The sequence below is a fragment of the Cheilinus undulatus genome, linkage group 19, assembly GCF_018320785.1.
Source record: "Cheilinus undulatus linkage group 19, ASM1832078v1, whole genome shotgun sequence".
Taxonomy (NCBI): Eukaryota; Metazoa; Chordata; class Actinopteri; order Labriformes; family Labridae; genus Cheilinus; species Cheilinus undulatus.
In genome coordinates this window covers 7,380,193-7,404,998 of record NC_054883.1, presented here as the reverse complement: position 1 = coordinate 7,404,998, position 24,806 = coordinate 7,380,193, and the positions used below count along the sequence as shown (strand labels likewise).

General features: G+C 40.8%; 1 protein-coding gene across 5 annotated transcripts in view; it reads left to right on the top strand.

Annotated features, from left to right (window-relative positions):
* Positions 1-24,806, top strand: part of smarcd3b (SWI/SNF related, matrix associated, actin dependent regulator of chromatin, subfamily d, member 3b) — an 89,625-nt gene that overhangs the window by 28,221 nt on the left and 36,598 nt on the right. The window contains exons 1-2 of one of the 5 annotated variants that reach the window (XM_041814230.1): positions 4,200-4,416; positions 22,813-23,036. In XM_041814230.1, the coding sequence (XP_041670164.1) occupies positions 4,339-4,416; positions 22,813-23,036 (302 nt within the window). In that variant the 5' untranslated portion in view covers positions 4,200-4,338. Of the gene's footprint in view, positions 1-4,199; positions 4,417-22,812; positions 23,037-24,806 lie in introns of those variants that run through there. The other 4 variants (XM_041814229.1, XM_041814233.1, XM_041814232.1 and 1 more) reach the window with 4 other exon arrangements.

Sequence of the window (24,806 nt, the reverse complement as noted above, 5' to 3'; positions counted from 1 at the left end):
GCCATAGTGTTGAGATAATTACAATACAGATCACAGTTTCAAACTCTTTAGGCTCATTTCCTTTCTTCTTCATCACCATGTTTGACACTTCTCTTACGTTTTCGCGCCATCGGGTCAGAGGAAGCAGGAAACAATAACGGTGACAATTTGCCATCATGTGTCACAAAGCCAAGCCCCCTTTGAATGTGCCCCACTTCGCCTCCTTTGTCATTCAAATCACCTCATGAATATTTCACTCCTCTGATCTGACGGGCTGCAGGAGGGAGGTGGAGAACGAGCGGCTGGAGGAGAGGACATGAAAGAGCCGTAATCTTTAATTTGGCGTGATTCAAGTCGGTGTAATGATGTCATCATGGCGTAAAAGCTGCGCTTCTGATGCGACCTCACTGTGGACATGAAGCTTTAGTGTTTTTCCTCTTATTTGACTTCATTTTTTTTGCATTCTGAGTTGAAAAATCTGCCTGCATGAATCCCCAGCAGAGCCTAATTACACGTGTCGACTCACACAGTCACCTTGCTGTGCTGTCCAGACTGTTTGTTTGCCTTTACACAGTCACCACTCTCTGAGTTTAGCCTCCGGGCCGGCTAGTGGGTGAAAGGTAAAGCTAATGAGGCGAGTGGAGGAAACACTCCTAACCTATGAATGCACTCTGACAAAGGCCAGCGCAGAAACACAGGAAGTGAAGGTGCTCTTGTCGTGGCCTTCTGGCTTTGTTAAGTGGGTTTGGAGCGTATTAGCTCGCCTATTGAGAGAAACATTTCCTTTGGAAACTAGAAATAATTCCTTCAACTTGAGAGGCTTTTAACTGAAAACGTTTATGAGACTGTTCAAACCTGCTACTGTATGAAACATGGATGTAGTCTCAGTGATGTCATTGCTGCGCCCTTACAGAGGAATAAACTCCATAGAGAGCTGCGTAACGCACACATGGTGCCTGTAGACATGTCAGTACACGGCTTTTGTCATTTTTTGGAAAGGAAACAACTCACTGCTGTTCTTTGTTCTTCTTTTAACAAAGAAATGTCGTCAAGTTCTGATAAAACTGGCGCTTTTGCAGCATCCACGCCAATGTCTTCCACCATAATTGCACCGGCCTCTTGCTGCTGCTTGCTCACGTCATGAATCTGCCGAGCCTGAAAGTATTGCGGGAAGCATTTTGAGCATTTTTAAAGTAGAACAAATGAGTTGTGAAAAATTCAGCTTTTATGAATGAAGACATGAGCTATGGAGACTAAGGCAGGTATGTAACACGGCTGTAAACGTGTTTATTTCTGCTGTCAGGACAGGAATTATGGGACTTAGTGAGGATTTCTTGGAGTCAGTGTCAAGTGGACATTTGAACTACAAAGTGGGAGGTTTTTCTTTTGGTTGGTGTTTGGTTAACATCACAGCTTGTATATAAAACATGGATGTAGATGAAGTTATGTCACCCATTGATTTTTAGAGGCAATTTTAAGCCCAATATTGGTGGTGGCCATATTGGAAATTCTCTCTCATGCTTACCTTCATTTGCCGAATCAAAGTAAAGAGGGGGAGGTAATTCAGGGCTCAAGCCTTCTGCAAAACACTAACATGATAGGGCTGTGTAATGTGGCCGAAAAGTAAAATGTATGAGGTTTACAGATTTTCTTTCCTGCTTATTATTGCAACATTTGCACAAGAAGTAGTGAGAAAAAACAAACTTCTAACAAGTTTCTTGAGTACAGGAGGAGGGGGTTTTATGCTGATAGAGAATATTACAATGGTTAAACGGTCAGCAGATAATCCAAGCAGGCCCAGTTATAGCGTGAGAGGGAAACATGCTTAGTCAGAGAACCACTTCCACTCTTTCTGTACACCTGCTTATGTGCATATGCTTATGCATGGGTTTGTTGAGGAGAGGGAGGAAAAGCAAGATGGTGCACAAATGATCCAAATGTTTCACAGTCCAACGCAGTGTTTCCAACTAGTTTGCCTGTATCCAACAAAAAGGAACTATTGCTGAAACCCTCTCTGTCAAAGTAGTGACTCCCCTTGTGCATCATCAAGCATATCTCTTAGCTTAGATACAATCAAAATGGATTAGTTATGAAAAAATAAGTCATCCTCTGCACCTTTTTGCCTAAAAAAATGCAAAAAAGACCTAAACTGGTGTTTGAAATGTGAAGACCGAGTCCTAGACGTATCGACACCTTTTAAACTTTTAAAAAATTAAGTTTCTTTGTCATTTGACTGCTATGACTTTTCGCATTTCTAATTTTTATAATTTTTAAAATATAGCTATTATCATGGTATTTCTATGCTTTTTCAGCTGTTGAATGCATTTTTTCAGCCACTTTTAGGCCAAAATCAGCTATTTTATGCTATTTTCAGCTAAAAAATTAAGTTTCTTTGTCATTTGACTGCTATGACTTTTCTCATTTCTGACTTTTATAATTTTTAAAATATAGCTATTATCAAGCTATTTATATCCTTTTTAAGCAATACCATTTTCAGCTACTTTTATGCCATTTTATGCTATTTTCATTTTTTTCTGCTTTTGGCTATTTTCAGCAGTTCTTCCACAATTCACATCTCAGCATCCCCATGCAATTTCAGCTGAAATTGCAATTTTGATCTAGTTGAGACTTGTAATTCTGGTGCAGACTACCATGCAGCCTGAATTAAACATCCATTTTGCTAATTGGGTTCAGTACATTAATAGATTGGAACATAGTAACTCATTGGTTCCCAACTTTTTTCCTAAGCCCCCTGCCCTCTCACACTCATATCTAAGAAAAGCAAAGCCCCCCTTGGACCCACTTCGGAAAAATTAAACTTCAATTGTATTTGTTTTTGTTAACAATATCCCAACATAATAGGCAAATGGGAACTTGTCCTTGACAAAGGACATATGTAAAGCTTTCTATTATTAAAACTGTGTTTTAGAGCCACTCTAAAGAATAAAAAATGGTTCTGTGAAGTTTTTGGAAAAAAACGTGAGATTTTAAAGTTTAAAATTCAGTAATTTCAGACAAAATAAATGACTTTTTTTCTTTATGATGTCAAAATTTGCCACTTTTTTAAACCCCTCACGTTTCTTCTTGTAAATTTACAGCCTTTTTAACTCACACATCCTGACTTTGGTTTCCTGTAAATATGACTTTCAAAAAGATTAAATTTCTCATGAATTTCAACTTTTTTCCCAGAATAATTGGATCTTCTTCTTTTAAACTTTAGGACGCCGTAATATACCAACGTACATTGTATTTCTAATCATGGTTATATATATGTATGATTATTTGTCCACATCTAAATTTGCCAATGTCAGAGCAAACATTGACCTGTACTCCCCAGGTTGGAAACCAGTGTTCAAGCTGATTGGTCAGACAAGTCACATGGGTATATTTCAAGATGTTCATTTGCTCCATCAACCCAGTTTCTTTGACTTCTCATAGATTAGCCAAAAGGTATTTGGGGTTTGCATTTCCAATATGTTAACCACCATAGTTGGTCTTCTTAACCCATCTTTAGACACCAACGAATGATGTCACTGAGACTACGTCCATGCTTTATACAGTCTAAGGACTTGCACATTTCTTTTTGCTAGAAAATGTGGGTATTATTGGGCTCAGATTGGTATTTCTTGGCTTTTGGAGTCAGCCTCTTGTGGACACTTGAGGAATTGCAGCATTTTGGCTGCTTCGGGCTTTTACACCAGAGGTTGCCGCTTGGTTAAAACCATGTGTGGCCCCTTTAAGAGCTCTTTTTTTTGAGAATGAGCAGTGTGTGAGCGCTGACCGTGGCCTCTGTGTTGGTCACTGTGCTGGGGGGTGGAGGGTCTGCAGCAGAGGGAGCTAAGCTAACTGACTGTAACTTCCCAGCCCCCTGTTTGAAACCAAACGGCAGCCTCACATCGCCGCTCCACATGCCCTTATCTACCAAAGGAATGCAACAGCTGTGCGGGGGAGCATCAGGGTGGGCTGGCTGAAACCCCCTTGACAGACCCCCGCACAGACACCCCACCACCACCCCTCCCCCCCCAACCCCCCCCCCCCCCCCCCCCAACCTCCAAGCGACGTGCCGGGCTCCTGAAAGGCAGCTCAACTAAAAAAGTGAGCGAGACACAGTGAGAGACTCGGCGGGGCTGCTGCTGCTGCACATTCAAAATAGAGCCAGAGAGGGAGGGAAGAGAGAGAGCGAGAGGAGAGAGAGAGAGAGAAGGAGAGTCAGGGACAGGCAGTGCTGAAAAGGAGAGCACAAAGAGAAGGAAAGTGGAGCAGGGGAGGGGAACAGGAGGCTGGGTTGAAGGGAGAGGGAGAGACAAAAGAAGGAGAGAGGGGAGACGTAGCAGAGGGTGAACGGAGGGGACCGAGCAAATGGCTACGGAGGAGACGGCGGGGGGAGCCAGGAAAGCCACCAAGAGCAAACTGTTTGAGTTCCTGGTCCATGGAGTGGTGAGTGGCGCTGTCCGTCATTCCCTGGCATGCATCTGTATATATGTGAGTCTGTGTTAAATGTGTGTGTGCATGAGTCGGCGCAGCAGCAGCAGCAGCAGCAGCGGTCTGTGTAAGAGAGATAGCTGGGTAAAGCTGGCCATGTGAAGGTTATTTCCAGCCCCCCAACCCCCTCCTCCCTCCTCTTCCTCTCCGGATCAGAGCCTGTTAGGGGAGAGAAGAAGAAGAGGAAGAAGAAGAAGTGAAGCAGCATGGATGGAGGGATGGAGCTGATGAGGAGGAGGATGGGGAGCAGAGGGTTTCTAAGACATAAGAAAGGATAAATGTAGGAGCAGCAGAGGCAGCTCCCTGCTCGGCTAACACAGGAGCCTCTCTGGGAGTCACAGACAGACATAACAACACAGTCTGAGCAGCTTCTCATGCGGCGTGTCTTCTTGGTGGAAGGATTTGAACCTGTAAGGTCACGAGACAAACGGACGTAGTAGTAGCGTAGACGACGGAGCCGAGGCAGGCGGCCAAATCCTGGAAATCATGCAGAACAATCAGTCCATTCATGTGCAGCTAGCATGAAATGTCAAGTCAAGTGTGGCTCGTGGTTAGAGGTTAGGCAACTATTAGCACAAGGCTCGTACTTTTTTATTAACAACAGCAGTTTGTTTTGGTAATGAGCTCAATGAATGAAGAAGCTGAGGGTCAGTGACATCAGGGAATATTTAGTTTAAAGTTTTACATGTGATATTTTTAATAACTGGTAAAATTATGGCGCTGATCTCCAGTGTTTTTGACTGACCCTTCACTACAAGTTCAACCACAGGCTGACTTTACTGTATAATGTTTGATTGTAAGAAATACGACATCATTTTAGGAGTAGAGTAACATTTATTTCAATTGACAACTTATCTGCCATTCATTTCTGTAGTTGCAGTGTTGAAAAATTCCCTCGCAAATTTTTAAAACTCAAGGTGACATTTATTCATTCAGATACTGTTTGATTTTTGTCCGAAGAGAAATGAAACACAAGAATTCGGAGATATCTTTGATAAATTAGAGAAAAAGAAACACCTCTCTTCAAAAAAAAAGGATAAATCCTTCATTTACAAGTGCCAAAGAGGCTGACAAATAAAGAAAACACGTATTTTACTGTTTTGAGAGGATTTCACGACTGATGACCAGCTGATGTAAGGCTGTTGCTCATTTATTTTTAAAACCTTACAATCTGTGAGTTTAAGGAAGTGATAAATGCTTCCAAAACTTCAAAATGTGCTAAAACATCCACATTTATTAGTAAAACCTGCCACAGAGAGAAAGCACTGTTTTAAAAACACGAATACGTTCGTACAATGAATTTGTTAAATTGAGACTGTGTGCAGGCAGTCTTAATTTTGGCAGCTATTTTTGATTTTAGTCTTAGTTTTAGTCTTTAAATGAAATGCATTTTAGTTTTAGTCACATTTTAGTCGTTTCTCTCCTAGTTTTAGTCTAGTTTTAGTCGACGAAAACTCAAAACATTTTAGTCTAGTTTTAGTCCATAAAAGTCCTCACATTTTAGTCTTTACTTTTAGTCAAAGCATTTATTTTTTTAGCTAAATCTGATACCAAATCAGTGTATTGTGTTCTCTGCACCCTGCCAAACCTGGGGTCCCTGCTTTCTCCAGCTGAGAGGCACAAGAGCTACAGATGCATTGTTTTTTGACAGACTTACCCGCAGTGGAGAAATATCATGTATTTCGAATGTCCGACGTAAACGAAATTACATTTTAATCTAGTTTTAGTCATCTTGACAAAAATTAAACTTAGTTTTTGTCAGTTTTAGTCATCACAGATCTATTTTTGTTGGTTTTAGTCTAGTTTTGTCATGGAAAAAAGGCTATAGACGAATAGTTTTAGTCGACGTAATAACACTGTGTGCAGTAGGTTTCCTGCATTTTTGTTTGCTAAAAACAAGAAATAACTTGTTATGACTACATTTCTATATGAATAATTACTCTTCTCGTTTAATCTTGTCCTAAATATAATGACTCTCTGGTATAAAAATGATGTAAAGTTTTACAGAATCAAGAAAAACAAAATTTCCACATGTTCTGGGGATTTCATGCCTTTTCTTCTGAGCTGATGTAATTCTATCAAATGTTTTAATACCCTTAAAAAAAAAGGAAAAAAACTCCAAACATAATCTCAGTCATCTTAATGATCAGTAGTAACAAATGCTTCCAAAAAAAAAAAAAAAAAGACTAAAATCTTTGGCCACAGTTTTAAGCCAAAGTTGCCACAAGTGAAGAAAAAGCACTGTTTAAACTGCAAAAATACATATTTATAATGACGGTATGCAGGAATTTGCCTGCATTTAAGGAAAGAAATTACTTAGTGAGTAATTTAAAAAAAAAAATCTTTTCCTAAAAACAACAAATTCCTTGTATAAACACGCTTTTCAGGTTTACAATTCAAGAAAATCAAAATCACTATGTTTTTCAGGGGAATTTTGTGCCTTTTTGCTTTTGTAGCTGGAGCAAGGCTGTCAAAATGTTTTAATACCCTTAAAAAGACTTACAATTTCTCTTATTTTAATATTCAGTTTTAACAAATGCTTTCAAAACGTTAAAAAAGACTTAAAACCTTCAGCCACATTTTAAAGCCAAAGCAGCCACAAGGATAGGAAAAAGCAAAAATACGTACGCACAAGGGATTTGTTAAATTCAGACAGTATGCAGGATCTTACCAACATTATTTTATGGAATAAATTCTTTTTATCCCATTTCCTTAACCTTTTTATAAAAAAGGATAAATCCCTCATACATGTGTGCTTTTAAGGTTTACAAATTTAGAAAATCCAAATTTTCACACTTTTTGGAGGATTTCATGACTTTTTCAGAGAGCTGATGTAAGGTTGCCAAAATGTTTCAATACCACGTCTTACAAAAACCGTGTAGTTTTTATTTTAATGATAAATAGTAAAAAATGCTTCCTAAACTTCTAAAAGGCTAAAATCTTCTGCCACGTTTTGAGGCAAAAGCTGCCCCAAGTGAATGAAGAAGCGCTGTTTAAAGGGCACAAATACGTACGTACAGTGTATGTGTAAAATCAAGACAGTCATGTGGGAGTTTACGTGCATTTTGGTAAGTTAAAAACAAGGAAGTAGTCAGTTTGAGCAATTTTTAAAAGTTTTGCTATTCTCTCTTCTTAATCCTTAACCAAAAAACACCAAATCCCTTTTTATGTACATGGGTTTAAGGTTTATGAATCAAGAAAATCTACATTTTAACATGTTTTTTTGGGGTTTCGTGTCTTCTTTAGAAAGTTAATATAGGTGTTAAAATGTTTACATAGCTCATTTGCCAAGCTGACAACAGTCGCTGAATGATCCGTTGTTATGAAAACTTTAATGCTGACAAAAATATAGCAGTCTTCAGCCATATTTTAACTGAAAGCTGACACTCATAAAGGAAAAAACTGAATCTTATTCGCACATACAACATATTTATTACATTTAGACAGTGTGCAGGAGTTTTCCTGCATTAATAAAAGAAGAAAGAAAAGAAATCCCCCAGTATGAAGTGTCCAGAATGATGTTTTTGTCCCAACGTGTATTATTGTATTTTTTACTAGAATCATATTAAATTTAAAAAATCTCGTGTATCATGGGGATCAGATGGCCCAGTGGTTAGGTTGCACCCTGTGTTTGCAGACAGCAAGTCCAACCTGTGGCTCTTACACGGCGTTATTCCCTGCTCTCTCATTCCTGTTTCCATCTCTCTCCACTGTCCTATCTCTTTCTAATAAAGACAGAAAAGTCCAAAAATAAGCCTTGTAAAAAAAATCCTGATAATTCTTGTTCACAGAAAGGCATCAATAAGTAGGGAAAAGTGTTGAAACAAAATACCTCAACCACTGCTTAGGACAGTTGAAATTTATGTTGAAATCTCTCTGGGGTCATATTTGATGGTTGTAATGGGTTAAACTGTTTCACAATAAGCTGAAATATTACAGAAATCACCCAGTAAAAGAAAAGTGCATCTTAGTGCTTTCACCATCTCCTACATCACTGAAATCATCTGGCAACTATTTAGATTAATTTCCCCCGGGGCTGGGAAATATAATGTTCCCCTCATTATAGATCGCCTCTGAAATCTGCTCTTTGATTAAGATGAACTTAATTTCCCCTTTGAACAGATCCATTGGCACGTAGAGATGTGACAGACAGAACGTTCATGCAATCACACTCCGAGTTTTTTTCAAAGCCTCTGCCTTTTCTTAAACGTTTCCTATTGAAGCTTTCCCAGATAGATGTGTGAAACAAATCCATCTGGCGTGTCAGGTTACACACCTGGCCTACATGTCCCATACACCGATCCAGTCATGGGTTTATTTGTTGAATTAAACCTTTCAGAATGAATGTATTTATACTCAAGAAGACTAGATATTTGGAACTGCATTGGTTTTAAAATGATTCTCAGTTACTTTGATGACTGATAACATCAAAAAGTTCATCTTCAGACTTATCTTCATGTAAAGCTGCCAAAAGAAAAGAGAATTTCCCTCAAGATAAATAAAATATCCATCCATCCGTCTATCCGTCTATCCACACATCCATCCACCCATCCATCCGTCTATCCACACATCCATCCATCCATCCATCCACCCATCCATCCGTCTATCCACACATCCATCCACCCATCCATCCGTCTATCCACACATCCATCCATCCATCCATCCACCCATCCATCCGTCTATCCACACATCCATCCACCCATCCATCCTTCTATCCACACATCCATCCACCCATCCATCCATCCATCCATCCATCCACCCATCCATCCGTCTATCCACACATCCATCCACCCATCCATCCGTCTATCCACACATCCATCCACCCATCCATCCATCCACCCATCCATCCATCCATCCACCCATCCATCCTTCTATCCACACATCCATCCACCCATCCATCCTTCTATCCACACATCCATCCACCCATCCATCCATCCATCCACCCATCCATCCTTCTATCCACACATCCATCCACACATCCATCCATCCATCCACCCATCCATCCATCTATCCACACATCCATCCACCCATACAGCCATCTATCAACACATCCTTCCAGCCATCCATCCATCTATACACACATCCATCCATCCATCCATCCGTCCATCCGTCTATCCACACATCCATCCACCCATCCATCCATCCATCCACCCATCCATCCTTCTATCCACACATCCATCCACACATCCATCCATCCATCCACCCATCCATCCATCTATCCACACATCCATCCACCCATCCACCCATCCATCCATCCATCCATCCATTCATCTAAATCTATGTTCGACATGACCCTGCTTGCACTTTCTGTTCTTAAAAAAGACATAAGTTATTTATATGTATGAATAAAAAAAAATCTGGTTTTACAGAAGTGTGGTTACAAAAAAACTGACAACAGAAAAATGAGAGGACAAAGAAGACAAATTGGAACTAAACTACTAATGTCTGAGCTTGTTGTCTTTGCTGTACTGTCCTTTTTAAGAATTTTTCAAAAAGGGGTGCAGGTCGTCAGCACTTTATAAAAGGTACAGGAAATGTCCAAAATAGAAGCAAACCTACTAATTTTCTACCCAAAGAACCAAACAGTATCCTCTTGGAATCGTACGACACCCTTAGCACGTTCAAAAAAGTCTAAAATGAAATTATATGAGGAGGGGGGTAACATCAAAGCGTTCACCAGAAATTATTTCAAAATTAAAAGTGAAATTTAAGCTAGAATAACCACAACCGACTGGTTTTCCCTCTCAAATGCCATTTTAAGATGGTTTTTGGGTGAACCTAAAACCATTCTACACGTTAAAGTCTGTTTAAAGGACTGAAAATTGTTTAATAATTCATCCTTAAACTTTAAAGTTTGTGTTTTAGACTGAATTTTTAGGTCTGAACTACAATTAAATATCAATATCGGCTAACATTCATTTGTAAATATGGACACATCAGATACTGATGAAAATCTAATGTTGTACATCCCTGTTAGTTTTTTATGGAATATTTTATGAAAGTTTCCGTTGGAAATGTTTGAAAACTTTTGCTTGAAATTTTGGAACACTTCCCTGAAATTTTCTTTCTTTAAATTTTTGAGACATCAGAACTTAATAGAGTATAATATTTCTATAGAAATGTTCAGAAAATTTTGGGAAGCTTCTGTTGAGAATGTTCCAGAGCTTTGTTGGAAATTTGGTAGAATTTAGTTCAAATTTAGTATTGTTTTCTGAGGAATTTCTTGACTTTTTTGAGACTTAATTTGGATCTTTTGAATTTTTGTGGAGGTGGAAGAGATAAAGAAAAAAACATTCATAACAATGTTTGGAAGCATCTGCTGAAATGTTCCCGATCTTTTGATGGAAATTTTGGAACATGTAGAAATTTTAGTGAAAGTGTTGGAGATTTTAGGTCAAATCGCTTGAGAATTCAGCAACAGTTTTTGAAGAGTTTTTTTGAAGGTGATTTGACAGGAATTTGAATGGAAATGTTCAGAAATATTTCAGAAGCTTATGTTGAAAATGATCCAAAGCTTTTGCTGTAAAATTTTGTAACATATCATTTTTCAAGTGTTTGGAATTTTTTGGAATCTTTTACTGAAATCTTTGAATGCTTTTGCAGTAAATTTTTGAACATTTCACGTGAATCTGTCATGAGATTTGTGAAAACTGTAGTCTGATGGCCTGATTCCTGCTCCTCTTGATGTGGCGCTGACTTTGAGCTGAACTGCGTTTCACCTTTGCACACATCCTGAAACTTGGCAACACTTCCTAATCCTCAAGTACACGGAGAAGGTCGAACAGACTTTGTGTTGTTTGCTTGTCAGATCTTTTTATGACATTAAAAACACAGAACGAGTCAGACTAAGTCATGATTTCGGACCTTTTTAATCAGCGCTGATGTTGGGGCGTCCTGACTGCAGGTAGATTTATATACTGGGACACGATGAGGTATTGTGTCTGTGACAGGAGCGGTCATTACAGGGGCTTTGGTGCTGAATCGCGGTGCAGGGAGACAGACTTTGGGAAACAATGGAGCCGGTGATTGATGAGCCAGATGAGTGTGTCCTCTCAACAGACCAATTAACCTTGATGAGGCTCTGGCTGCTTCAAGCCAAATATTTCCCTCTGCTTATTTTCTCTTATGCCTACCTCCCCCGTTTTTCCTCGTCTTCCTCCTCCTCTCTCTGTCTCTCCCCCACATTTTAAGATGGAAAAGTCTTGTTTTAATACTTGCGGCAGGTTCTGGTTGTGTGTGCAGCAGAAGGGAGAAATATTTATGGGAGACGGGGGTGATCCGGCGCAGCTTGTGGCGAAGGATGACGTTTCTTTTCCTCTGAAGAAAATCATCTTTTAAACACTCTGAAACATACATGAAGAGATGCATTTATAAACATGCAGACATTGTCGTGGTTGGCGAAGGTCGCCGTGTTCCTGCCTTTGTGAGATGTGGGGGAGAGTTTGGCTGAGATTTGGTTCTGGGTGGGCTAAAGGCCTGGCTATGGTCTCTTCTTCCTCTTTCTCCCTCATTATCTGCCTCACCTCCCCTCCTGGCTTGTGTCACGTGCCTGTGTGGAGGTCAGCGGGGGTAAAAACCTTCCAGTGCCCTGTGTGGGAAACCCAGATAAGCCAAAAACGTCATAAAACACACTAACTGTGTCAGGACACCTTTACCCTAAAATACAGCTCCAACATCTGGTGTTTTCTATCTGTGAAGTCCTTTTAGGTTTCGTTTGCCAATATTTTCAGATGTCTGAGTTTTCACAGCTTCTACCCAAAACTTTAAAAGATGGAAGAATTTCTTTCTGTGGTGCTGGAAGCATTAAAGTCTGCAGCCACTTGTCATTTTGAAACACAATCTCCCAGTACCTCTGGGTTATCTGCAGACCTTGCCATGTTCAGCTCTCTTTGAAATCACTTTTTACCAAAGAAATAGTCGATCTGAAAGCCGTCCAAAATTATTTCCTTGCCATAGTCACGAGAACAGAGCTATTGAAACGGAGCAGGTGTTAGGACTTATTAAACTGTCTTTATGGATGCTGTTAGAATCAAAAGTTTTATTTTTAAAAAGTCAGGTAAAAAGCAGGTGTAGCTGTAATACAATACAACTTAGCACAAAAAGTAAATACATTTGTGTTTGGTGGATTATTTCTTTGTTGCTTCTTGGTATCTTATACCGTTAGAAAGCCTGTTTATTTCACTTTGAAATGGTGCCACATTTGTAAGGAACATGCATTTGTGGGATGAGCAGCAGAGCTGAGTATGTGGGTTGCACCCATGAAAAATTTGCCAAATCTTCTCTATGCCAAACAGCTGATAGCTGTTGACTCTTGTTTGGTGTTTTTTGGCAGATACTGGCAATTTAACAGTTTCTTCATTTAACAAACAGGAGCCTCATTAGTGTTTGGAAGGACGATACGCAGTCAGCATTTGTCGCAAGTCAGCCAGTCTGGTCTTGTTGGTCACTCTGGTCCCAAAAAAGTTCGATGAGGTTGAGGTCAGGACTGCTGGTGGGCCATTCCATCCACTCCCAAATTCTGGAGGTAGTCCCTGATAAACCCCACTCTGTGGGGGTGAGTGTTGTCATCTTGGAGGATAGAGTTCTGTCCCAGACTGTGGAGATATGGGATTGCCACTGGTTGCAGAATCTCATCTTGATATTTCTCTGCTTTGAGATTGCCTCCAATGATGATAAGCCCAATTTTTCCAGTGAGGGAGATGTCGTTGCACACCATCACACTGCCTCAACCAAAAGACGTTACTCTGTCGGTGAAGTTATCGGCATAGTGCTTTCCATGTCCTCTCCACACTTTGACCCTACGATCCAACTGCCATAGGCTGAACCTGAACTCATCATTGAACATAACATTGCACATCATTGCATACTCACTGTCCACGCTGCATCAAGAAGTATGATGGCTGTCCCTTTTATTCAGAATGTGGACAAATGGAAGTATGGTGCTTCCTATGGACGAGCCTTTGCCAGCTTAGAAGTGATGAGTTTTTCCTCTGTGTTGATAAGTCAGAACAAAACTTTTTAAATGTGAAGTTAGATAGTATTAATGCAAGCTAACAAGCTCTGTTGGGTGCAGAAAGTGAATATTCCTGGCCAACATTCCTGTTCCTTTGTCATCTCCCTTTTTCCTTGTTCCTTGCCCATGTCAACACAAGTGACAGAGAGGAAAATAGGACCTGGGTGAACGGGGAAAAACATTGCTGTGTCTTCACTGCTTTTGCACATGCTGTCAGGATACTACAAGAATCATTGTAATGAAGCTGTTCCTATGATATGCTATTCCTCTGTAAGCTATACAATTGCAAGACAGTTAAGGGAAAGTGGTGGGTCAAGAAGGTGGCCTGGGATGGTTTTGAACTTGACATTTAAAGTCTTATCGATTAATGCTTGGGTGAAAGTCCCAATGCCACATGATACATGTAACGCAGTGGTCGCTCAGTAGGTAGATTCGGTTCTCATAATCAGAACGTTGTGAGTTCAGTCCCCAGCTCCTGTGGTCACAAGTCGATGTGTCCTTGGGCCAGACACCTAGCCTCCCTGCTTGGTCAGTGGTGTTTAAATGGGAATGGATGCGTTTGGATGGGATTAGCCAATCCTCCATAGAAACCTTCCCCATCAGTGTGTGAATGGTGTGAAAGGGTATGAATTGGTAGGTATGACCTGGTGGTGTGGGAGCGCTTTGAATAGTCAGATGGCTAGAAAAGTGAAGCTCAGTGTCATCTTGAAGATGCTTTTGTCCAAAGCACATAGGCAGGTGAATAAACATAGGTGTTAAAGACCTTGCCCATGGGCCCACATTGGATACTGATCATGTTCTAACAATGCAAGCCCCCAAAATCCTGTACCAAAGTCAGCAATGTAAATCACTCAGCTATCCAGCTGCCAAAATGGACAGTCTGGCAATTATTTTTGTATTTAGCAGTACTTGAAAGGTTTACAGTTGTGCAGGGGTTAACACTGTTGCCTCACAGCAAAAAAGTTCCTTGTTTGCTGCCCGGGCCTTTCCGTGCAGACTTTGCATGTTCTTTCTGAGTACCTCCACCACCAAAGACATGCTTGTTAACTGGAGGTTAACTGGAGACTTTAGATTGGCTGTAGGTGTGAGGTGTGGTTGTTTGTCTCTCTTTGTCAGCTCTGCAACTGACTGGCCACCAGTCCAGGGCGTACCCTACCTCTCGCCAAATGACATCTAGGATAGGCTCCAGCCCTGGTGACCCTGAACAATATACGCAATATTGAAAATGAATGGATATCTTAGTGCTTTTGGACACAAATGAAGCGTAAGAATGTTTCTATTCTTGTATTTTGATTACTTGGCATAGTTGTAAATAGTTCAAAACATTGCCTTTTTGATTATGTCAAGAAATCACAGCATGACCTGGTTTGGCACAGTTGTTCTCTGCTGTTGTGGAAAAGCATCCACAGAGAACCTATTAAACATTGGATGAACATGCAGGCCCAGTTAATATTTCATCTTTTGTATTTTTTGTGTTTTGAGTTGAGAAATGTCCGCTTCAAAGCTATCACTATTCTCTGCGCTTTCCTTGATGACCACAATGACTCACAATAGCATTTATGAATATATATATATATATATATATATATATATATATATATAATTACTGCAGCACAACCTGAATTTTTGAGACATATGAGGCTTTTCCGTTACATGGCCCAGCTTGGCTCGACTTGGTTTGACTCGGTACGGCAGCCCTGATAATTTATCATGGGGGATATCAGTAGCAGAAGGGCTAAATCCACCGGGCAAATTGCTTTAAGGGTGGAGCTGACTCGTTTTGGCCCTGCTCTAAAACGGGACAATTGGAGCGCAGCTTGGTTTGGCCAAACTGGTGATGGAAAAGCGAATCAGCATGGCCCCCAAATGTTATCAGTTCATGCTTGAGTCAGAGTGGGCATTTGGGCTTTGTGAATTGACTTTCTGAATACTCTAATCAATAAGTTGATAATGTAATTGAAGGTTTTAGATCTAAACATCCCATTCATAAACCTCCTCTTCAGTATTAAATAGATTTTATTCCTCTCATGGAAGCTTTTGAACAGACCCTCCATGTTACAACCCACAGACTCGTATGTTTAGCACAGTGTGGGTTAAGTTTGGCCTCTTCGAATCCCTCCAGAGATGCCAGCACACTTCTCAGATATCCATCCACATGGCAGATTCGATTGCTGGCTGGCTGGCAGAGCTGCGGGCAGAGTGTTGGAGTCAGTTCAGCAGGTCAGATTATAGAGTATCACTCATTGTGTGTCTGCGTGAGTGTGGATTTAGGGGAAACTCATCTACAACATTATCCAGCCGTGTTTTTTTTTTTTTTTTCTGAATGTGTTATCTGAAAAGCTCAGATTGTGCAGACAGACGGTCGTAACAGAAGTCTGTCGTCTGTTTGGGTTTATTGTCCAGCTTGGGTAGGAGGTAGACGGGAAAAGAAGGGGGTCTCTTAAAGCTTCACAAGGTGATAACATTCAAGCAGGAGGCCCCCCACCATATGTTGTCTTATCCTCTCCCGCTCGCTGAGCCTTCTCAGTTGCTCTTACTCTGACGTCCCCTCCCCCTCTCGCTGAACAAACTCAATCGGAGTGACAGCAGCGGCTGCTCGGGCGTCTTATCGCAGGATCTCTGCTTGGTCACCATTTCAAAGGGCACAAAACACGTCAGTCTTATCCCCACGTATGCTGTCATACTCTCTTTTGATTATATTTCTATGAACACATGCTTCTACATTTCATACCCACTTTCCTTTTGTGCCCTCTTGGCTCTTTATTACATTCCTCTCTGTTTGTTTCGCAGATTTCTCTCTGTTGCTTTGTCAGTCTAAAGATCAAATCCAATACGTGCACATTCAGCCGTGGTAAACATTGTGAAATGAACGAAAAACGTGAGCAAATGTGCCGTTATGAAACTCTCCGATTTGTATCCTTCAGTTGTCCTTCTCTCTCAAACATTAATCCATTCTGTTACAAAATGTAGCTGGCACTTTTTGTGCCGATTTGAAAGAGGACATTTTTTCTTTTACAAGGTGACGGTTTAATATTTTGGTTTCTGAAGTCATGGCTGCTCTAACAAGAAGATAAAGATTTTTCTGATGAATAAAAAGAAGAATAGAGGAGAGAATCAATCCTATTTTTGAATTAATTTGTGCCTAATGATGTATTTCCTGAGTCCATTTACTGAAGCAGTGTATTTAAGAACTCTACACTCCTACTGAACGCTTTATCTGCTGATAGGATATGGTTTTATCTACACACCCTTTGATAAACAATTTAAAATGTATTGTTTTAGAGCACACAACAGCCAGGGCTGGATTAACCTGCTAGACAGTCTCTGGGCTAAAGTAAGCCACCAATGGGACTCTTGGGTGTCCTTTTTAACATTCCCCATGTAGGCTTTGTTATAATCGCAATTTTGGCTGGGTGATTCATGAAACTAATTCATTGATAAGAATTTTTGCTTGTGGCTAGAGTGTAGAATATCCTGATCAAGTTTTAACAACATACAAACTTTGTTTCTTTATGGTAAAATAGGGCATAAGTGATAGCAATCAACACAAGCCAATTTGAATATTGACATTCTGGGAAGCCTGATGGAACTTGGCTTAAAATCTAGAAAATTTAAATGTGGTATCAAAATCTGATGTGTCAATCATCTAAAAACTCCGAATGAAAATAAACATTCATAACTATAAGAAAACCTTGTTCAAACCAGTTTACTGTGGTAGTTTAGACCATTTCTCAGGCCTGTGTGGGTGTGTCAGCTCAAAGTTTCTTTGACAGACGGTCACAGATTGATGAGTTTGAATACTACCGTAATGACAGGACTATATGAGCAATAGCTTTTAGACTCACTTAAGACATTTTGTCTGTTGACTTCTCCCACTTCATCCACACAGGACTGTCCCACCCTCCTCTCCTTCACATTCTCCTTCATGTATCTTGTCATGTTTTCACTTTTAAACGCCGATGCCTAGGCAGTCCCCCTGGTTTAGCCCCTCTGAAAGGAGCAGGGCCCCGGGATGTCAGGGTCTGAGCTAGCACCTGGTAAACACCCATCAATCAGAACTTAACCAGGGCCCCGGCCAACGCCCGAAGCGTTCCCCTTGCCCAGCCTTAACCATAGCCCTTACGTTACATTAGGGTTTGGCCCAGGTGAGAAAAAACAGAGCTCTGCCACGAGTGTCCCAGGACCTTTGTGGCCAAGGTTGCACATGGCCACAAAGGTCCTGTGGATCCAAATGGACAACTTGGGATACACACCAGGCCCCAGACCGAACCCTATCACTAACCCTGGGGCTGCGTTTGGGCCTGGGGAACATCCAGTAGGGCTGCTCGGGACTAGACCCGGGCTGGTGCCTAAACCAGTCCACCAACCTAAACCTAACCCCAACATTGGCCCTGGTGAACAAAGCAGGGCTCTAAGGGGGTGGCCTGAGAATTTGGGGTCTGAGTTTGCGCATGGGGAACATCCAGTTGGACAAATTGGGACACACCCAGGGCCCCAGACCTAACTCTAGGGTTAAGTTTGTGCCTTGGAACATTTAGTAGAGCTGCTTTGGACTAGACCTGGGCTCCGGCCGATGTTCAGACCAGTCCCCCAGGCCTGACCCTAACCCAACATTGGGGCTTGGCCATGGTGAACAAAGCACAGCTCCGAGGGGGTGGCCCCGGGACATCTGGGTCCAAGTAAGCACCTGGGGAACATCCAGTTGGGTCTCTTGGAATTTAAGCTGGGGCCTGGTTGATGTCCGGAGCTGTCCCCCCTGACTAACCATAACCATAACCCTCGCGACAGGGTTCGGCCCCAGTTACGCAGGGCTCTTAGGGCTTGACCCTGGGGCGTCGGGGTTGAGTTTGCATGTGGGGAACATCCAAAGGCAGCTAGTTTCACAACCAGAAAAACTGTAACCAGTTTTACAACCTCAGAAGTAATGCCACAAAAAAATTGTCATTTATGCTTCTGAGGGTTTTTGCCAATGGTTAAACAAGTTTCAGTCAACTCATTTTGATCGGTTCCTGTAAAAATCACCAACCACTTTGTCCTTTCTTTTTTTATGTACATCATTCTCATTCATTCACCACTAATAATGATGGGAGCTTCCTGGAAGTATGTCAGTTATTACATTATAGTTTTTATTACCTGCTTTATTGCTCAGTTTACCTGACTACAGTTTTCTTCCATGGCTGATGCTTTCAGAATAATGAGGACGCTATGAAAGATTCCTCTAGTAAGATGTCTAACCTCCTGGTGAGATTCTTTACATACACAAGGGGGTCTTTGTTTGACTTTAGTCAAAGGATTTCCTTCAATCACACAATTTGCTTCAGACAATAAAATGAGGCAGCTGCTGCCATGAGAGTGACAAGCACAGGTGAGACTTCCCACAGTTGTTCCCAGGCGTCAAGATGGGAGTGTGGGACTGTGGACTCTGACACTGTTTGCATTGTTTAGGAGAAGAGTGTGTGTGTTTCAGTTTGCATGTGTGTGTGGCGTGACAAAAAATCTTCATCCTATCTTTTTTTTTTTTTTTTCAGCTGTCAAACTTGATTTCTGTCTGCAGGCATGGGAAATGCAGCAAGAGGAAAATATGAAGAGTGGAAAAAAAATCATCTTCTCTTGTTTTCTGCCTTTTCTGAATAATGTCATGGAATTCTTTAACTGAGACACAAGGCAAATGCAGACTGCTTTAGATCCAGTTGAAAATGACTCACAGCACTGGCAGTCGGACAATTTAAGGGCTCAAAGTTCTTGCCCCAATTTCACGTTGGTCCCTAATGTCAACAAAAACAGAAAGCAAGAGATTCAATACAAAGAAACTGTGTAATTTTGACGTCACAGATTGCTTAATGTGTGTTCATGTTCACCGTCTTATCTGTTTTTAAAGTTTATGGAAAGGTTACAAAGGGTTGGAGACAGTCCATTTTCAATCTGGTTGTTTATGTTGGCAGATAAGTCTTTATTTATCCAAGCATGAACTTAGAGAAACTCTGACCCTTGTAGTACAAGTTAGAAAAATGAAGATCTGTTTTAGGGTTGGTGTAACGCTCTTATAGTAATGCTGAAGCATGCTTGCCCCCCCTCCCCAGTCCCCTGCTGGCCTGTGCTCACTTTGCTCAACCCCAGCCAAGCACAGATACGTCGTCATGTTATAATATGGCGCATGCAGCTAACAAGACGGTCTGACAGGGTCAGCTCAGTGGAGAATTACATAGGCAATGTCAGAGCAACTTTACTAGCTTTGTGGCTTATTTTTAGTGCTTTTGGTCCGAAACGGCTTTCTAACACTGCACCATTATTAAAATGATTGTTAAGAGCAAGGGCCTTTCTCAAACTTCTCTCATCACCCTTCCTCTACAGACCTAAACTCTGAGAGAGCATAATTAACCCCTTCTTCAGCGAGTCTACGCTGATGCTGACTAACTGAACGAGTGCAACACCTTTTATTGTTTGTCATGGGAGACGCTCCTGAGGTTTAAATTCCACATTTTCAGCTGCTCAAACTTTAAGAAATCAAAATAAGTTAAAGACAGCTGTATCACAAGGCTGCCCACAAGGGGGATACAGGGGAGAACTTAGGGGCACATTTTGTTTTTGCCCCAAATCATAATGACACTTATCAAAGCAACAAAATAGTTGATTAATTTAATAACAGTGAAATGACCAGGGTGGAAAGTAACTAATTACATGTACTCAAATAACTGTAATCATGCTGTTTTTTTGCATACTTGTATCTTTTTGAGTAGTTTTAAAAATCCCTACTTCTACTTTTACTTGAGTATACTTTAGGGGAAGTTTTCTACTTTACTGCATTTTAAAAGCATCAAGTATTGAGTAAAAAAGTCAGCAGCACACTGCTAGAACATTATTCCACATTTCAACCCAAAACAAACGTTGCACTTAACTTCAGGTTGAGTCACGCTTTATAATTACCAACCTGGTTGGGGATCCATATAAATCTGTAGTTACTGCACATTAAGAAAAGATGATATATCACTGTGACATCCCCTTAGGTATTAAAAAGCAGCTACTCAGTGCTTAAAGCTTTAGATAACTTGCTTTTTGCTTTAACTTGAGTAGATTTATAGAACAAGTGCTTTTACTTTTTTTGATGAAATTCTAGCCAAAGTGACCATACTTTTACTTTAGTACTAAGTCGGGTACTTTTTCCACCTCTGCAAAATAATGTAAAAATGACATAGAAGTTACTAAAAAATGGCAAAACTGGGTTAAGAATAACAAAAGGGCAACAATAATGGGTGAAAAGTGGCAAAATAGAGGGAAAAAAATGGCTTAAAAGTGGCAACAAAGTGGGTAAAAGATTAACAGTGGTAAGGCATTGGAGAACATGGTTATAAAGTGGCATGAAAGGGCTTTGAAATGGCAAAAAGGGTTAAAAGTGGCATGAAATTTTGTCAAAGTGCATATTTCCAAAAATCGGTTGAATGATTAAAAAGTGGCAAAACTGGGTTAAAAATGGCAAAAGGGTAGCAATAATGTGCTAAAAGGGGGAAAAAATTGGGTGAAAGATTAACAGTGGTAAGACATTGGAAAACATGGTTGTGGCATTAGAGAGGCTTTGAAACGGCAAAAAGGGGTTAAAAGTGGTTTAAAAACATGCTGAAATTTGGTCAAAAGTGGCAATAATTTGCAAAAATGGATGGAAAGCGACTAAAAAGTGGCAAAACTGGGTTAAAAATGGCAAAAGGGCCGCAATAATGGGTTAAAAGTGGCAAAAAAAGTGGGTGAAAGATTAACAGTGGTAAGACATTGGCAAACATGGTTATAAAGAGGCATTAAAGAGGTGCTTTGAAATGGAAAAAGGGGTTAAAAGTGGCAAAAAATGCTGGAATTTGGTCAAAAGTAGCGATAATTTGCAAAAATGGGGGAAAAAAGTGGCAAAAAGATTTAAAATCGGCAAAAAGAGGTTCAAAGTGGCCAAAAAGTGGTGAAGATCGAAAGTGGCAACGACTTGAGAAAATTGGTTAAAAGTGGCAAAAATTGGTCGAAGTTGCAAAATATGTTGCAATACTGGATGATGGTGGTGAAAAGGGGTGAAAAAGTGGCACAATTTAATAATTTCAACATCAGGACAGAGACTGATAAAATAAATCATCTTTTGAACCTAGCTTGAAATTATGAAATGTTTTAAAAGAAGAAATGTTACCAAATTTGTGTTACCAAATAAGAGATTTTTATCAGTCTGAATAATATTATTCATGTGGACAACCTAATTATTCAGAGGTAGAAGATCAACTATATGAAGATACAGTTTCAATGGCAGGAGTACCAAAGCCTGCTGCTGAATTTTAACCCTACAACTTAACATTGGAGCTTCATTCATGACATCAGACAAAGTAGAATGACGAGGGAGTTTGAGAAAGGCCTAACTTTCTGTATCAGGTACACGCCACATGCACATTGAGCATCGGTGCTTGTGTGTTTTCATCTCCTCTTCCACCCATGCCAAGGCCAAGGGAGTAAACCATGTTGAGTGTGAGTGCGCCCTTACAGATCCAGCTCACTTGGCTTTGCTCAGTGATCACATTTGGTCTTTCAGAAACAAACACTCTTTGCTTTTCAACATTTTTGCTTTTTTTGTTTGTTACACATCAAGAAAAATGGAAAAAGAATACAAGCCCTCAAATCAGCGTCTCCTCACTTTCATAGAATAGGCTTGTTCATAAACGACATTATCACTACACTGAAGAAACTGAGAAATTTCTTCAATCTAACCTCTCTGCTACAAGGTTTATATGGTAACTATTATATCACATTATCCTTTAATGTGTATCCTTTTTGTGTATGACAAAATGAGGCAGAAAAGCTGATTAGCTCATTATAAAATATGACACATGTTCCATCATTACCTCTGTTGCACGGGAAGAAGATCTTCAACCAGTCACCAGACTGCTTAGAGTCTCGCTCCACGCTTTAGGGTTGGAAAGGTTCCCTTGGTACCCCAGGGAAAGGTGAAAGGGGCCTAAAAATTGGGACAGTATGGATCAGTTGTTGCACCTTTCTCAACTTTTGATGGTGAAATACAAATAATTGCACCCAGTACCAAACCAAACTGAGCCAAACCAGAGTGCTTGATGGAAACACAGCTTTTGTTGCCTCCCTCTTCAGGTTTTTGTGAGATAAAATAAGTGTTTACAAAAAAACTTCTTCTAAAATCCAACTCAGAACAATCAAACGCAGATGCATAAAAGTTTCAAAAGATCAAATGTTGCCTTTGTTTTATTTTTAGAAGCACTAATTTGTGATTATAATTCATCGGAGGACAATGTAGAGGAGGTTTTTTTTCACACTTGTGACCGGTTCTCTCTCCTGTTTTCTATCTCCAGCGTCCCGGTATGCCGTCTGGAGCGAGGATGCCCCACCAGGGAGCTCCCATGGGCCCCCCTGGCCCCCCCTATGGAGGGAGCCCGGCGGTGCGGCCAGGCCTGCCCTCCCCGGTGATGGAGCCCAGCCGTAAGAGGCCGGCCCCCTCCCAGCAGGTCCAGCAGCAGCAGTCGCAGCAACAACAACAGCAGCAGCAGCAGCAGGCCGTCCAGAACCGGGCCAGAAAGTGAGTCTGAATCCAGTCCAGCTCTCGCTCATGCTTACACACTGCATGGCCTGCTTATAACCTCTTCTTCTTTGCCTGTTTTTGTGTGCTAAAGTTGAGATCACACTGACGACAATGGCTTTGGTTACACTTCCAATTAAACTAGTCTGATAAAGAAAAATATTAGATTCAGCCAAAGCTGCCTAACTTTAAAATGATACAGTCGCTGCTATTTTCAAGAATAATTGTATTTCAGAGCAACAAAGCCATGAAAACTACGGATCTTCAGTCATATTTTTAACAAAAAAAAAATCAGTGCAAAAGAAAGAGAGAGCACTGAAACTTGGCCAGCATGTTTGTGCAGGAATATGTTTTAATTTCTGTTAGTCAAAAACAAAAAATACCCCATACTGGTTGCTTAGATGGATGGTTCCCCATCACCCATCAAGCCTTAGAGTTTCTCTGGATTCTCTCTAGGTACATCCTTCCACAGACCTGAACATGCTCATTAGGTGAAATGATGACTCTAAATTGCCCATAGATTTGAGTTTGAGCAGCCTTTCTCCCTGCATGTCAGCCCTATGGCTGCCCGTCTCAAGTCCAGGTTGTAACCCTGTCTTTGGCCCACTGATAGCTGAGATCGGCTCCAGCCCGCCCTGTCCCAAAACAGGATAAGTGGCACAGATAACGGGTAGATGGATGGATGGATATCTAACTTTTAAGCTCTGGTATTTTGACAACCCTGGATTCATCGTATATTGGCATCAAGCTTTTAAAACCAAACATGGGATTGATCAGGAATCGTGTGCAGACACTGTTGTAAGAGCTGGGCTTTCAACCAAAATATTTTTGGCACCAAATGTACCAAGCACTCAAAGCTGGCACTCATATGAACTTCTTTGCCAGACTCTTAAGTGTATTTCACTTATTTCCTGATCAGACAACTCCACTTTGAAGTCATAGTTTTGCTAATTTTTGACCCATCGTCCCTTTGGATTTGTTTTCTTTTTGGCTGCCTGTAATAAGAAAACACTGTGCACTAACTTTCAGGAGTTTGATAAAAACACTTTTGGTTTAGAATAAATGTTCATTCATGTGAGAAAGAAAAGTGAAGCTTAAATGGTTATACATTAACACTGCTGTCTAACACTCATAACATGCAACCGGAAAGGCCCTGACCAGGAAGCTAACCAGAGACCATCTTGCTGTGAGGCAACAGCGCTGACCCTTGTGCTGCAGTGCAGCCCCTCAACTCTTCTTAATATCATTTTTAAGAAGTGAAACCTCAGCCTTTGTGCATCTCTGCTCAGCCTTCACTTCAGCTTTTATTTAGATTTTCTCCCACTGCTCCACTTTCTGCATCTTTTGCTGTGATTCATTTGCTCGCTCTCGTGCCTGAATGTTGCTCCTCTGTTTGCTCTTCATGTATCTTTTAGTCATTATGGTATAGTTTGCACCATGGTCATTCATGTTTGAAGCTAAGGTTATAGCTAGATTAGACCATTGTTGTCCTTGTCTCAGTATATATAAAGGAGAGTAGATTTATGGACAGAAGCATATCTGGCTATGCTGTGGTATGCAGCAATTTCCCCCCCTTTCAGCTATTTACTATGGAACCACTTCCTGTTGACCGTGCTAACTAGCTAGCTGCTGCTAACAGGTGGAATATCAACAGTGAGAACATAAACATAGCAGTCTCTACATTTCATGCAAACTTTAAACTCTACTTTTGGCACAATATCCGTTAAGCATGCAGCGCTGTGAAAATATTTGTCTCTTTCCTGATTTCTT